Here is a 15983-nt window from a genome sequence, read left to right as displayed (position 1 = left end):
CATTGTACTCGCATGTCAACTTGTGTCGGAGCAGTCCTCCCCTCTGCAATCCTCCTATGAAGGCCAGCATAGTTGTTCGGTCATCGACATTCTCGCAATCGTTTCTTGTCTCTAACCATCCAGTGAGTTATTCTCGAGAGGTTTCATTTTTCTTTTGTATGCACGCCTGCAAATCACTGGCCGTAGATGGTCTCTTGTAGGTGCCCCTGAAGTGTGCCTCGAAGGCTATCTTCAGGTCGAACCAGCAAAAGATGGAATTCTCTGGGAGGTCACTGAGCCAAACCTAGGCCGGACCAACAAGGTACAACTGAGCATGCATCAGACCCTGTTTGGGGTCCCTCCGACAAAGTTGGCAGCGTTGAAGTAGTCATCAATCCAGGTATCGGGCCTCTCTCTCCCATCATAATGCTTCAAGTTTCTGGGTGGCTTGAGGTTCAGGTCTTTTGGCGTTTCTTCCTCATGGATCCTCTTTCCAAAGCACTTTGGGCCAAATGTAGCCAACTTTGTATTCGTTCAGACGTTCTCGTGCGTCTCGTGAGCTCCGCCTGTGCTCATGGGACTCTGAGCGGGAGTGTGATCTTCTGCCTCCGCCTCCCTTACTAGGTGGTGGTGACGAAGAACCTCGCGGGGGCTTGTGGTGCCTCTTGCTTCCGCCGTTAGACTCTCCGCATCCTTCCTGGCGATGTTGGCTCCGGTTGCGGTGGCTACCTCCGCCATCTTGGTGGCTGCCTCCTTCACACCGTGGTTGCATGGGCTCAGGTGCACGTTCTTCATTCCGACTCCTCCTAGGCTCAACATTGTCGCGGATGTTAATTCCGTCAGGCCCATGGGTCTGACATTTCCGACAGGACTAGTAATGTTGCCATATATATCTTCCTTGCACCATGTATAAACAGTAGAACACCAACATGATGAACTTTTATTAACACTTCGCTATTCATTGGTAAAGCTATGTTCCAAATACTTACTAAGTTCAACTCGTATGCATGTATAGAGCAAAGTTCTTATCAAAGTCTTTTATCGCTTCTACACTACGTTCGAGTTGTTTGAGGATAAAAAACAAGCTAAGCTTGGGGAGTTGGTACATCTCGAATGTATCTACTTTTCCAAGCACTTTGCTCAATGATATGCTCCAGAATCTCACCGAAGTTGGGTAAAACTACTGAATCTGACGTTGTTTTTAGCAAAAGTCTTCTTTTTTGTCTGTTTTCGCAGGAAATAAAATCGAGGAAAAAATACCATAGAAGTTTTTCACCAAAACATGGGGCCTGGAGCTATGGAATCACACAAGAGGGCCCACGAGCCAAAACAGAGCATCAGTGGCGCGCCCCCGTGCATAGGGCATGCCACCTGGGCTATTCTGGCCCTGGAGCATCGCCTCGCCTCCTCCTTTCGCGTACCCCACTATATATCCTAAAAACGTACCTGGCCAGGGGGAGAGATATTTCCGCGAAACAGAGCGCCGCCACATCCATGATCTTCGTATCACAGGTTAGATTGATCCTTCTATCCATGTTGGAGAGGGAGATATTGAGGGTTTCTTCACCATCACCGCCACCAACACCATCACCAACAACCATATGCTCACTCACCATCATCATGTATGAGTAGTTCGCTGTAGGCACGTGAGGTGGACGGGGATTGGATGGGATGATCATGTAATCATCCATATGTATCGAGATTTGTGGTATTTGTCTTCAGGATATTCGGATATTCATGTATGAGTGTTGGTACACCTTTGCAATGGTTAATGCTTGTTGTTAGGGCCCGAGTGACATGATTTCAGTATTGAACTTCTATTGCCCCAACATATACTAGATAGACATGCGCGCGTCGCCGTGCCGCCTTTATGCAGTGTGCAAGGGTGTGGTTGGCGCGGCGCATTTGTTTCCTTTTCTTTACAGGAAAATATGATACAATTAGGTTTAATCAGTCTTATATTTGAATTTTCATTACCATTTCTTGACTTACAACTGCAACCTGACCAACAGATACTGAAAATATGTGATACCACAGAATGGAAGATGTGCTATACTGCTATGCATTCAGTATGTCTTTCCAAATCTGAGATTTTACTATATATATTACTCGTGCAAAAAAAAACACAGTCAACATATCAAGCCTCCAAACTTTTATCCATCCCTTGAGAAAAAGCACAGACAACAGCATCAGTACCTCAATACTCACAAGGTGCACAGGAATGCCACAACTTAATAGACCAAAACAGAAATCAAGATAAAGCGAAATAAACACTGGTTTAAACAAAAAACGGCATCCTCGGCTGCAACCATAGCGCAAAAAAGTGGACCAAGATCATAACATGTTCGTCGCATAAGTGGTGGCAGGGTCATGCCCTGAAACACATTGTGAAATAGTGCAGGAAAAAAAAAAGAGGCTTGTGTCCCTAAGAAAAAGGCAAAACACAATAGTGTATCACACCCAACTTTGCCAAAGAACATTGGCCCAAAGATGGCATAGCTCCCAGCAAGGTGCCACACATCTCACTATCAAAATTCAAAATAAAGAGGACGCCGATCATCTCAGCTATGGAGCCAAACGAATCATAAATAAAACGATGAAACAAGTCTGCCAGAATGATGTATGAGGCTAAAGCCAAAAGGCAGGGAACTGAGAGGTTATATCTGACAAGCAACAGGACATGTGAAATAAGTAGCAGTTATAGACAGTGGGGCAATGGCTTAGCAAACTGCTCCAGCGTCACTAACTAAAACTGCAATTGATCATCGAAGAAACAAAATAACTTCAGCTAGCAATAGCAATAGTATATGGTATACTACCAAAAAATAATATTAACCAACCATGAATGTGGCAAGGATTTTGAATTTTGCAACAACAGCTCCTGCAACACTGAAACCGGCATTTCAGAAGACAAAACGATAAACAAATTGCACCGATCAAGGAGCTCAAATTGATTCTTCATTTTTGTTCAACTCATTAGAAAAACACATGTAACGTAGGACACTTTTTTGCTAACTATACAATGGACCACACAAATACAGATTTAAGAGCTAGATCCAACATATGAATGCATCTCCCCACAATTCATTTTCAAATCCAAATGTGGTTCGCTTTGTAGTTAGAAACAAATTTAGCAAAATGTAAGATTTGGTACTCGACGCACAAGAGGGAAATAAACACAATCTCATGATGTACGCAATCTCACCTCTGTTCTAATGATCCTATAATTGCTTCAATGCAGAAGAAGTTAAAGAGAAGATCAAAAGAACCTAATGATCCACACACATGCTAGCTCCTTTTGTATTAACTAAAATCCAAATCTCACATATAAATTTGGAAATAATCTTCTGTATATGTAACATCTACGTCTGGCATCTCATCTACTGGACTATCTAATGTAGTCTGTTAATTCTTGCTTTTCAGATTCTAGATTTATGTTATCAGGCCTACTTTGGTAGTCCATTTTGTATCGATGAGAATAAAAAAAACTAAGAACCCTAACCAAGCAAAACTAACTAATCAGAACTCAAGATTAGAAACAGAAAGGTAGAAGAAATATATAATTAATATATATAATATAACATAAGAGGAGAAGTATAAATTTCAAACTTCCTACCCAGTATTAATTATAGGGAATAGTCAGTCCAAATATAGGCACGTAAAACGAATAATAGTTGGTCAAAATGGACCGTAAAGACGCATTTACCTGGAAAGCATATAAAAATAGCCAGTGGGAACTGTTGTGAACAAAAAACGATATATGAATTGACATTATTATCTAAGGAAACAGTGGCCGTTTCACTCTTTAAACCAACTAAAAATAGCAAAGATGCCACTCTTTAAACCAACTAAAAATAGCAAAGATGGCTGAATGAATGAAGCGTGAAAGCACAATCTTCCACTTAATGGAAGTAGAATATACATAAATGTATTTTTGCGTAATTAAACTTTGACATGACTGATATAAGATTTTCTTAGATTCTGGTAGGAAACAGGTCATCATTCTCCACCAACTGCCATAAGCTGCTTCTCTAAAATCTCTTTGTGTTATGCACTTTTCCCATCTTCCGATCGTGTAAGAATATTTTTGTACGAAGAGAAGAACAAAACAAATATCAACATAGGCAGGAATAAAAATAGGGATGGCATTATATTTATATGTATTACAAACCTACAAGTTTTAAGGTTAGTACTAGTAAAAGTGCCCGTGCGTTGCACCGGGAAAAAATACAAACGCTTTAGGAAACAATCCGTGTTTAGCACTTTTTCTCTTTGGCACCGGACTTAAATTTTTTTTTTTTGTAACAAAGGTCGTTGATTTAGAAAAATAGACCAATTGGTATTCTGTCTACTCGCTGATTACGGTGGGAGTCTTCTATACATCATTGTTTTTTATCAACTATTTTAAACAATCATCTCAAAAGAAAATTATTTTGAACAATGGTTTTAAATATAATCATATGATTTTATTTAATGGCTTAATGGTTTACATAATAATGGACCTAACGTATAAGGCTGAAAGAATCACCTAATGCCAAAATTTTAAAATAATTCAACAAAGATATATATGACACATATATAAGTAAAGAAGTGATCACTGTTTGTCGCAGAGTCATAGCTGAAGAAATATTACTGTTTCTCGTAGTGTGGAGGGAGAGTTTCGGTCAGCAGAACGATGATGTGGACGGAGAGTTCCGGTTGGCAGAAGAGCAACACAGTGTCACGGCGGCAACGTTGAGCTGGAGCAGATCTTCCGGCGTCACAATGTGGAGTTGGGACGGAACTTTAGGCCGGCTAGGCAACTTTGCTCCGGTGGGTTTCAGTCAATGGATTCAAGAACTTTTTATAGGACGCCCAACAGAGTTTGTGTAGGAGTCGGAGCAACCTCTCGTTTGCAAAACAATTGGACTGTAGTATCATTCCGTTTATCTGTCGCCGAGCAGAGTTCCTGTAAGAGTCGGAGCGGTTTATCAGCACAATTAGAGACTCACCTGCACCCATGCTCAAACGAAGAAGCGATGCGATGCAGCGAAGAAGCTAGGCAGCCGTCCCCTTGTCACCCTGGAAGCCAAGTGCGGGATGCGCCTGGTCGCCGTCGAGGCATCCCGCGCGTGTGCTTGTTTCCTCTTTCTACTGGCCAACCTGGGCACATCAATCTGCAGTTGACCAGGCCAGCAGCTTGGAGAACATAAGATTGCAACTACAGACACCTAATCCAAGAGCTTTGCCTCGTCCGATTGCATCTAGCCTGGTTTTCATCGTTAGCATCAAAAAGATAAGAAGCTTCCAAAAAGCAGATACCCATACTATCATGTAGGACTGCTCCGAGTATGAATTTGAAGCACAGAGCAAAATATAATCTCTGAACGGTTAGTCAGCAAGAAAGATCAACTGCCGGTGAGAAGCGCGAACATGTTGTCAAAGGCATCCAGATTCCACATACATAGCGGCCTCCCGGCTTGAGAACGCGGATCACCTCGCCGTAGACGTCCTGCAGTCTGGCGTGTGGCAGGTGGCCTCGATGGTGTTGGCGCCCTTCACGCATCCAGGAAGGGCGTGGCCAACCACCTCGCATTGCGGTTACAGGCCGGCCTTGCGGTTGTGTGCGCCGGCGCAGTTGACCTGGTTCTCGTTGATGGTGATCTCGACAACGTCGGCGCTGGAGTGTGTCCTCATGGCGCGCATGGATACCTCGCGACATATCGATCTGGGCCCTAGCACGCATTGATGCTTGTCCTAGCAAGCTCCGCCATTGCCCGAGTCTTATGCCGACGGTGGCTCTTGCATGGCACCCGCCGCCACCTTGTCGGCGGCTGCTGGCGAGTTTGCACGGACCTATTGCCTGAGCCTCATGCGGCAATGGGGCGCGTGTGTAGATCCAAATTAATCAATCGACCTTCCCCTTCCTCTTCATTGTGCAGGTACCCGTCGCCGCCTTGTCGACGGCCCCTAGCGAGCACGACCAGTCCGCCGCCGCCTGTTTCAGACCTTGTAATTTATTGATCTTCCCTCGGACGGCTAGGCCAGCACTAGTAGAAAATCTCTCATCAGTACCGGTTCCAGAGGGGCATTAGTACCGGTTGAGCAACCGGTATTAATTATCCGGCACTAAAGGCCCCCCCCCCCCTTTCGTACCGGTTGCTTACGAACCGGTATAAAATGCCCTCCACGTGGGCCACCAGGAGAGCTCAGGGCCAAGGAGCTTTGGTACCGGTTGGTAATACGAACCGGTACCAAAGGTTCCCACCCGCGGCAGGGAATTTTCCCAAATCTCTGCCGCGGCAGAGAATTGGTTTTTTAGGGTTTTTGGAGGGGTTTTGGGATATCGGTTTGTTTCATATCGCGTCGATGCACCAGAAACGCGTTTGGGTGTAGGTAGTACATGAAGATCAAGATGATGCATAGCAAGTTGGTGCATATAATATAACACACATGTTATTGCATAAGATCGCATATTAAGTAGCACTATGCATGAAGATCGATCTTCATGCATAATGGTACTCTCCGAAGCGTACTCTATATATGTCTATTACATGTAGCATAGTGGTACTCTTCGAGTCAACTATATATGTAACATGTACATCTTCATTCATAGTGGTACTCTGCGAGTGGTGGTATGACGTCCCGAAGGAAAAATCCCGCCAATTCCTCGCCTATTGCTATGAAGCGGTCATCGATTGAGAGCTTGTTCCACTTTCTTGCCAACTATAAAAGAATAAGATACAAATGAATACATGAAACAACTATTACTGAAACTCAGCACAACTTATGATAACAAAACAAATTTGTGAAGATTGTTTTTGTACCTCTTTATTTCTTTCATTATTCGTTCTCTCGCTGACAATTCTGCGGATGTACTCGCAAACGAAGAATCCACAGAGATCGGTCCCCGGAGGTTGTTGCGGGCATTTCTTTACAAGAATATAATTCAATCAAACAATAGTCAAGTATGATAATTAAAAGGTGCGTGGACCTAGGTAGTACTACTTACTTTCGCACGCCATCGCAGCTTCGGTGTCCATTCACGGGACGTATCTTCCTTGATGAAAGTTTGCCATACGCTGCTCGACAAAAGAAAATGCATAAAAGAGTCATCAATTAGTTCAAAGCAGGAAATTAACGAAACAAACCGATAAGAATTAAAATTACCTTCTGAGCATTAAAAAACAAGACACGTATAGTTCCGATTTTTTGCTTAGTGAGTCAAAGACTTCAACTTCTCCAATTTCCAAATTGATGACGAGAAGAATAAAGTGAAACCTACGCACGTTTCAATATGTAGTGTCATATATATAAGTCATTAGTTAAAATTTTGACATACGGTGAGCAAAATATAATGTGTTATAAGACAGTAAGACTCACTCGAAGTTGTAAGGCCAAATTATTAGCTTTTTGTCACGTTGTCGCTTCAAAAACCTTAGCAAAGTCTGCGGTGTATCCTTGTTATAGAGGGGATTCTCTATGGTTTTAACATGCATTGTGTGCGGGTCAATGAACCCAATGTATGTGATATCGTCCCTTTTGCATTCGAGCATCTTCGATCTGCATAATATAGCGCACAAAAGATTATAATCTGCAGACAATGAACGACTTCTCAAATTAAATAAATAAATCACTTACAGACAATAGCAACTGATGATTGATTTGTCGAGGGCCCGGAGATTGTATAACTGAAAGAGTTCGGCGAAGTCAACGTTCACACAGTACTCCTGGAAGTAGTGCTCTTCCCTAACTCGCACCATGATAGTCTCGATCCCTTCCTTTGAGGCCTTAAGGTACCACGAATGCAAGTTACGCATACATGTTGGTACCTTTCCTGAGATTCTCGACCAAATCTTTCCCTTGAATAAACCGATATGCTCGTTCAGCGAAGGCGTAATCGCCATGCGTCTTGTCGAGAACTTTGAACGGTCTTCCCGTCAAACACCTTGAGAGGGGCGACCGATTGAACGGGTTGTTGTCCGAGCTGGTAGACACTGTGTATCCCTTTTATCTCCCTGATACCCGATTGAACGGGTTTTGTCGCCTCGATCATCTTGTCATACGACCTTTCAATAGAACGCGCATAGTCAGATGGCGCCGATGGTACAGGGTCATATAGATTGTCAACGGTACGCACAACTTTCACCGGATCTAGTGTCTTCTCGAAAGGTATCTCTGGCACTTTCGGTGCAAACCATTTCTTCAACTCGGCCTGAACGGCCTCCGCGTTTTCCTCTGGAGTTTTTTCCCAAGGTAACTTCTCGGTAGGCGGCGATTGTTTCTCCTTTCTAGCTTTCTTCCTAGGCGGCGTGCCGTTCCGCTTAACGGACGCTGTCTTACGTCGCGGAGGATCTCGAGATGGTGGACTCACGCCGGGGTCCCTCTCGGTAGGTGTGGACTTGGCTGCTCACCAGGACTGCCACCAGGAGGAGTCGATGGCATTTGCTGCTCATGTGTAGGAGTCGGTGGCCTTTGCAAAAGGACGACGTACTTCTTCGGCCATAGGGCGAAACCGTGCTTGACATCGGTCAGTGTCCTCTCATCTTCACCTCTAGGAATATCAAGCTCCACTGTTTCAAAACCCGGAACAACTTCATCCACCCCGACACGAACACAGCCAGGTGGAATGGGCATATGATGGTGCATTGCTCCATCTTCACTTGGGTACACATAGCCGACCGCCACCTTAACGAACGCGGTCCTGAATAACATATGTAGCTCGCAATCTGTCTTCTCCGTGACATAATCCACTGGGTAGCTTCCTCCACATCCGTCAAGATGCGAGGAACCGACACTGCTTCTTCGCTGAGATGGGGCAGCATCGGCTTGTGGATCCTGTAGAAACAGCGGCTGAACAGGTGCCCTCTGATTTCTCTCAAGAGCCTCCACCCTAGTTAACAATTCCGTTACAATGTCGGCGTCCTTCTTCTTCTTTCGCGAACGGCTTCTATAAGTGTCACCGCTGTCCGGCCACGCTTCCTTCATGGTGAGACCTGGGCGAGCTCGTACCCGTCCAACATGTTCAGGGTTCCCCAGAGCGAGTGTCAGCTCGTCATTCTCTCGATCGGGAATGTACTCTCCCTTTCTGACCTTTTCAATTGCATCTACAAGCTTCGGTACAATTGCCTCAATTTTTTCCTTCCATTTTCCCTTCGCAACGATCAGCCCTGTCTTTGGGTCCAACCCTGCCCCATGAGCGAACAACCAGAACTTGGACCGTTCGGGCCAGTCCCATGTCTGTGGAGTGATTCCATGATCAATCAGTTTATTCTCAAACGATGTCCACTTCGGAATGGCACTCTTGTAGCCACCTGACCCCAAATGATGCGGAAGTTTCTTCTTTGCAGCATTTTCGGTATTTTCTTCGATCGGGACACAAAAGTAGACGATTTCTTATACTCCTTAAATGTGGCCCAGTGATCTTTTATCTTCACTAGATTATCATCGAATACTGGATCTTCATTCTTATATTTGTCCCATAAATTTTTCTTGAAGCTCTGGAATTGTATGGCCATCTTCTTCAATGTCCATTCCTTGACTTTATTCTTCTGGCCTTCCGTCATGTCTTCCGGTAGGCTGAACTTTGTCAGTAGCGTGTCCCAAAGAAAAATTTTCATCGTGTCGTTGACATAACTAGCACCACTCTCTGGGTTCTTCGGCTTATGCCACTCTTGAATGCTGATCGGTACATGGTCCCTAACAATAATTCCGGATTGACTTGTAAATTTGCGGCAAAACTCCTTGGGATGCACTGGTTCACCATTATCCTTGAATGCCGTGAGGGCTAACCTGCCCTCGCCCTTTAGCACCCGCGTCGGGCCTCGTTTTGTTCTAACAGACTTGCTCGATGATCCAGAAGGCTAAAAGAAAAAATTATTCGTTAATAAGTGCAATACAAATAAATGAATGCATCTAGGGATGAACACAGACTAATTGATACATAGATATACACCTCGCCGGAGTTTGTGATGGACACTTCATTGTCTTTTCTAACTTGTTCAGACTCAAGTCCCTCGCCAAAATCATTCAGAAAGTCTTGGTACTCGTTGTCATCTCCATCGTCGGGTTCCGGACCACGGGCACTCTCATAGATCAATTTCTGCACCGCTTCTTCCCCCTCCTCATCTCGGACGAAGGTGCCGTCCTCCATACCTCAATGTCACTGCAAAATGAAGAAAGCAATTATATTTCATTCATCATGTGCAAGGGTTTCATACATAGCAAAATTAAGTGGGGTGTTCGAATATAGCAAGAAATAGTGGAACACCCTCACATAGCATTTAGTTCTTGTTGCAATTTTAATTTGGCCGAACCAGAGATGATGTCAATGATGCATGGCATGATGATATTTGAAATCCTCATGTTTTTCTGATGCAATAAGATATAAAGTTTGTGCAAATTGGAGTTGTAGAAAGAGAGTTATGAATATAGCAAGTTTTATCATTTTAAGCCCAAATTAAAATGTTGTCCGATTTTTAGTTGTTCAAAAGTTTAAACAAACTTTATATATGAATAGATCATGTTTTTCTGATAGTCAAGGATATCAAGTTTGTAAAATTTGGAGCTGTAAAAGTGTATTTTTAAATACTTGGAAAAGTATCCAGATTTCAAATTTTCAGAAACAACAAAAATAAACAAAAAGGGTTTTGGTTTAAGCCCAAGGGAATTCGAACCCAAGGCTGCGCGCGTGAGGGGGCTGGGTTGTAGCCAGTGGCCTACTTCGCAGCAAACGATGACTTCGTGTTCAACACGCACCGTACGCGAACGCGATAAAAGCAACAATGCATTTTGTAATCGCTGTCATCTTGCAGTAATTGTCAAACCTCTCCCTCACAGCAGTTTCTTCTGTCGACGGTCAGAGCCAAGCCAGGGACGGCAATGGAGAGCAACATCAGCACCTGCGCCATCTGCAATGGCGACATGCGCCGTGGCGTCGGCGGCAGCAGCTTCACGGCCGACTGCTCCCACCAATTTCACTTCCGATGCGTCCTCGCGAGCAGCACCAGTCAGGCCTGCCCGCTCTGCAGCGCGCGCTGCCGCGAGCTGCCGTCCTTCCGCTCCTCCAAGAGCACGCCGCCGCCACCAGCGTCGCGCGTGCCAGCTCAGCCCTTCTTCCGGCCCAAGGAGCCGCGCGTGTTCGACGACGACGACCCGCTGGTCCGAGCGCCTCGGCCTCTCGGCGACCGACACCATAGCGCAGCAGGCTCAACGTCGTCCAGCGGGTCGATAGCGGTGGCTCTCAACACGCACTGCGAGTACTCGTCTCTCCCGCGGGACCAACATCGGCGCCGCGCTCCGGAAGGCCGCCAAGGTGCTCGATGACCGCCTCCACCGGAACGCCGTCGCGAGCGTGATACTCCTGTCGGATGGGCAGGACACGTACATGGTGCCCGGCCAGGCGTGGCCAGGACGCCGACTACGACGCGCTCGTGCCGCCTTCCTTCGCGTACACCGGCGACGGCTACCGGTCCGCGCCGGTCCACACCTTCGGGTTCGGCACCGACCACGACGCGGCGGCCATGCACACCATCGCCGAGGCCACGGGCGGCACCTTCTCCTTCATCGAGAACGAGGCGGACATCCAGGACGCCTTCGCGCAGTGCATCGGCGGCCTCCTCTCCGTCGCCGTGCAGGAACTGCGCGTCCACGTCGCGTGCGCGAACACGGGCGTCCGGGTGCGGTCGGTCGACATTGGCGGCGGCAGGGGCGGCCATGGCGTCGGCATTCCGTCGAGCACCTCGTGTGCAGCGTCGACGGGTGGTGTGCGGCGGCGTTGCGCGGATGGCGACGGCCTCCAGCAGGGGAACGGCGGCATGGCGCGCAGCGGCGGCGCCACGGACACGCGCGGGGGCGGCGCCTCGGCGGCGGGCAACGGCGCCGGAGAAGGGGAGGGAGGCGACGGGGGCGGCGCACTACATACCTGCGCCGGAGACGGGGACGGGGGCGACGGGGGCACGCGCGGAGAGGAGCGGCGCGTGGACGAAGGCGATGGTGACGGCGATGGACTGCTGCGGCGTGGCGAGGATCACGGCGACGGCGTGGCGAGGTTCGTACGGCGACGGCGTGGCGAGGTTGCGCGCGTCTGCGTGTGTGAGAAACAGAGGGATTTGGGGGAAATTTTGCCCGCGCGGCTAAGTGAAAGAGAGGGAAAGACCTTTGGTACCGGTTGGTACCACCAACCGGTACGAATGGTACCAACCGGTACCAAAGGTTTTTTGTTTTGTTTTTTTTTTCTTTTACTGTTTTCTTTTCTTTTGCTGTTTCTTTTCTTTTTTTCTTTTCTTCCATGTTTCTTTTCTTTTCTTTTCTATTTCTATTTCTTTATCTTTTCTGTTTGTTTTTGTTTTTTGTTTCTTTTCTTCTATGTTTCTTTTCTTTTATATTCTATTTCTATTTCTTTATCTTTTCTGTTTGTTTTTGTTTTTGTTTCTTTTCTTTTCTATTCTTTTTCTATTTCTTTTCATTTTCTATTTTTTTTCTTTTTCTATTTCTTTTCATTTTCTATTTCTTTTCTTTTCATTTTCGTTTCCCTTTCTTTTGTGTTTCTTTTCTTTTATATTTCTTTTCTATTTATTTTGTTTTCTGTTTCTTCTTTCTTTTCTTTTCTGTTTTTTTCTTTTCTTTTGTGTTTCTTTTCTTTTCTTTTCTTTTTCTATTTCTTTTCTTTTCTATTTGTTTTCTATTTCTTTTTCTTTTTTTGTTTGTTTTCTTTTCTATTTGTTTTCTATATCCTTTTTTATATTTCTTTTCTATATATTTTCTAATTCTACGAGTGAAACTTTCCCGCCACGTACGACGGAAAAAGGCGGGAAAGAAAGGGCGAGAATAAAATTTTATTACGAGTGAACTCGAATTAAAAGTACATAGCTTAACTGAAAATTAAAGATACATGGCCAAATTCTACTATTGGAGTCATTCAGTCATACTCGTGCCTAGCCCTGTAGTAGTCGCCACTGTAGTCGTCGTAGTCGCCGTCATCATCGTCGCTGGCATCGGGGTCGCGGTACTCGAATGTCGGCGGGTGAGCACGCGTGGGCTGGGACTGAGGGTAGCGCAGGCGGGGGCCACGGTAGGCCATGACGCCCTGGAGAGTCCGGCCGCGCCACCACAGCCGATGGCCGGCCTCGTTGAAGTTCGAAGGAGGCGGGCCGCCCTCCTCGTGCCTGGCGAGCGCCCTCTCACGCCGATTGATGAAGAAGCTTTCCCAAGTCGGGCTGTAGTCGGGATGCCACTGGGGATTCCTCCACTGCTCTGGCGTGAGCTCGAAGTAGTAGTGGTTCGTGATGGCCATCTCGCGCGCCACACCTAGAGGGACAGGAGGGACCGGTACGCCTCCGACGCTCAGCAACCAGCCGGTAGGGACGCGGTAGCCCGGCGGGCAGGGGTAGTTCGACGCGCAAAGCGCCTCCGCCTCCCGGAGGGTTAGAGATACGATGGAAGCCATGTGACCTGGTGATGAGGTTTGCAGATATGAGTCTAGATGTGATATGTAAATGGTGGCCAAGCCAACATATATATAGTGAAAAAATGGCGGGAGGACGGAGGCGGGAACCGGTGGAAAGCGCGGGAAGAAAATAGGCGGGAAGACAGAGGCAAACCTTTAGTACCGGTTGGTGTCTGCAACCGGTACTAAAGCTGTCGGCAGGATAAGGACGCCCTGCTCGATGAGATAAAGTATGTAGCGCACGACGCCCTGTCGGTGGGATAAGGACGCGTGGGTAACCTTTAGTACCGGTTGGTGGGTGCAACCGGTACTAAAGCTGTCGGCAGGATAAGGACGCCCTGCTCGATGAGATAAAGTATGTAGCGCACGATGCCCTGTCGGTGGGATAAGGACGCGTGGGTAACCTTTAGTACCGGTTGGTGGGTGCAACCGGTACTAAAGCTGTCGGCGGGATAAGGACGCTCTGCCTATAAAAGGAGCATCGATACACCATGGGAAGCAGCTCAACAAGCCAACATGGATGGAGAGTTTCATCACCATGGATGGAGGAAAGGGTTGGGAAATCTCCCGTGGCGGAACTTCTCGAATATGCCCTTGGTGCACATGCCCTATATATGGCATATTCGGAAGTTCCGCCTCGGAAAAATTTCCCTGCAAGCCTGTGACTTAACTAGTAAAACAAGCCAACCATCTCCATTGTTAATATCTTACATACAGTAACATCATTACACAAAAGTGATTTCCATATTGAGATACACAAGTTATGATCCCTATATGTAGCTAGCTAGTCTTCTGAGTTTTCTTCGCCTGTTTCCCTTTCTTCTTACTGCGACGCAACCATGGACAATCTTCATTGTTTAAGATGATGCTTGGGTCAATTTTTACCTTGAAGGGTGGAATATCATCAAACTTATTATAATCTTCTGACATGTCTGTCTTGTCCTCTACTCCCACGATGTTTCTTTTTCCTGAAAGAACTATGTGCCGCTTTGGCTCATCGTATGATGTGTCCTCTTGCCTTTCTTTTCTTTTTTTCGGTTTGCTAGACATATCCTTCACATAAAAAACCTGAGCCACTTCACTGGCTAGGACGAATGGTTCGGTGTCGTACCCTAGATTCTTGAAATCCACTGTAGTCATTCCGTACTGCGGGTCTACCTGTACCCCGTCTTTCAGGTTGAACCATTTGCACCGGAACAAAGGGACCTTGAAATTAGGTCCATAGTCAAGTTCCCATATCTCCTCTATGTACCCATAATATGTGACCTTGTTCCCATTGCCATCTTCTGCATCAAAGCGGACACCACTGTTTTGGTTGGTGCTCTTTTTGTCTTGGGCGAAAGTGTAAAATGTGTTCCCATTAATCTCGTACCTTGAAAATTCGATATAGTAGAAGATGGTTGCTTGGCCAACAAGTACAGCTGCTCGTCATCGGTGACATTCATGAGACGTGTTTGCAACCAACCGCCGAAAGTCTTCATGTGTTCTCCATCAATCCAATCTTCACGTTGCTCCGGGTATTTAGAGCGTAAGATCTCCTTGTGTTCCTCTTTGTACGGAGCCACCAAGATGGAATTATGTAGAACTGTGTAGTGTGCTTGAGTGAAAGAATGTCCGTCCATACACGTTGCTGATTTCTTTCCTAGCGTCCCTTTTCCACGCAGTCTCCCCTCATAGCGCGATTCAGGAACACCGATCGCTTAAGGTCAGGAATAAAGTCAACACAAAACTCAATGACCTTCTCTGTTCCATAGCCCTTGGAGATGCTTCCTTCTGGCCTAGCACGGTTATGAACATACTTCTTTAAGACTCCCATGAATCTCTCAAAGGGGAACATGTTGTGTAGAAATACAGGACCGAGAACGCCAATCTCTTCGACCAGGTGAACTAGGAGATGTGTCATAATATTGAAGAAGGATGGTGGGAACACCAACTCGAAGCTGACTAGACATTGGATCACATCCTTCTGTAAATTTTGTAGAGTAAGTGGATTGATCACCTTCTCAGAAATTGCATTGAGGAACGCACATAGCTTCACAATGGGTACTCGAACATTTTTCGGCAGAAGCCCCCTCAATGCAACCGGAAGTAATTGTGTCATAATCACGTGGCAGTCATGAGACTTTAGGTTTTGAAACTTTTTCTCCGACATGTTTATTATTCCCTTTATATTCGACGAGAAGCCAGACGGGACCTTGATGCTACTCAGGACTTCAAAAAAGATCTCCTTCTCCTCTTTGGTAAGAGCGTAGCTGGCAGGACCTTGATACTTCTCTGGATTCAGGTTGTTTCCTTCGTGGATACTTTGCTGGTCCTGCCGTGCATCCGGTGTATCTTTTGTCTTCCCATACACGCCCAAGAAGTTTAGCAGGTTCACGCAAAGATTTTTCGTCACGTGCATCACGTTGATTGCAGAGTGAACCTCTAAGAATTTCCAAAGAGGGTAGCTCCCAAAATATCGACTTCTTCTTCCACATGGGTACGTGTCCGTCAACATCATGCGGAATGCAGTTGTCCGCCGGACCCTTTCCAAAGATCACTTTTAAATCCTTGACCATATCATATATAACTTCCCCGA

General features: G+C 46.2%; 1 protein-coding gene across 1 annotated transcript; it reads left to right on the top strand.

The window, feature by feature from the left end:
* The first annotated feature begins 10839 nt into the window (after nucleotides 1-10839).
* LOC139832484 (E3 ubiquitin-protein ligase WAVH1-like) lies at nucleotides 10840-11283 on the top strand. The gene has a single exon (XM_071822260.1). The coding sequence runs from the start codon at nucleotides 10840-10842 to the stop codon at nucleotides 11281-11283; it is 444 nt and encodes a 147-aa protein (XP_071678361.1).
* Nucleotides 11284-15983: the final 4700 nt, after the last annotated feature.

Source organism: Lolium perenne, chromosome 6, assembly GCF_019359855.2.
Source record: "Lolium perenne isolate Kyuss_39 chromosome 6, Kyuss_2.0, whole genome shotgun sequence".
Taxonomy (NCBI): Eukaryota; Viridiplantae; Streptophyta; class Magnoliopsida; order Poales; family Poaceae; genus Lolium; species Lolium perenne.
The sequence above is the reverse complement of the archived record's forward strand: the minus strand, read 5'-3'. Positions and strand labels throughout refer to the sequence as shown.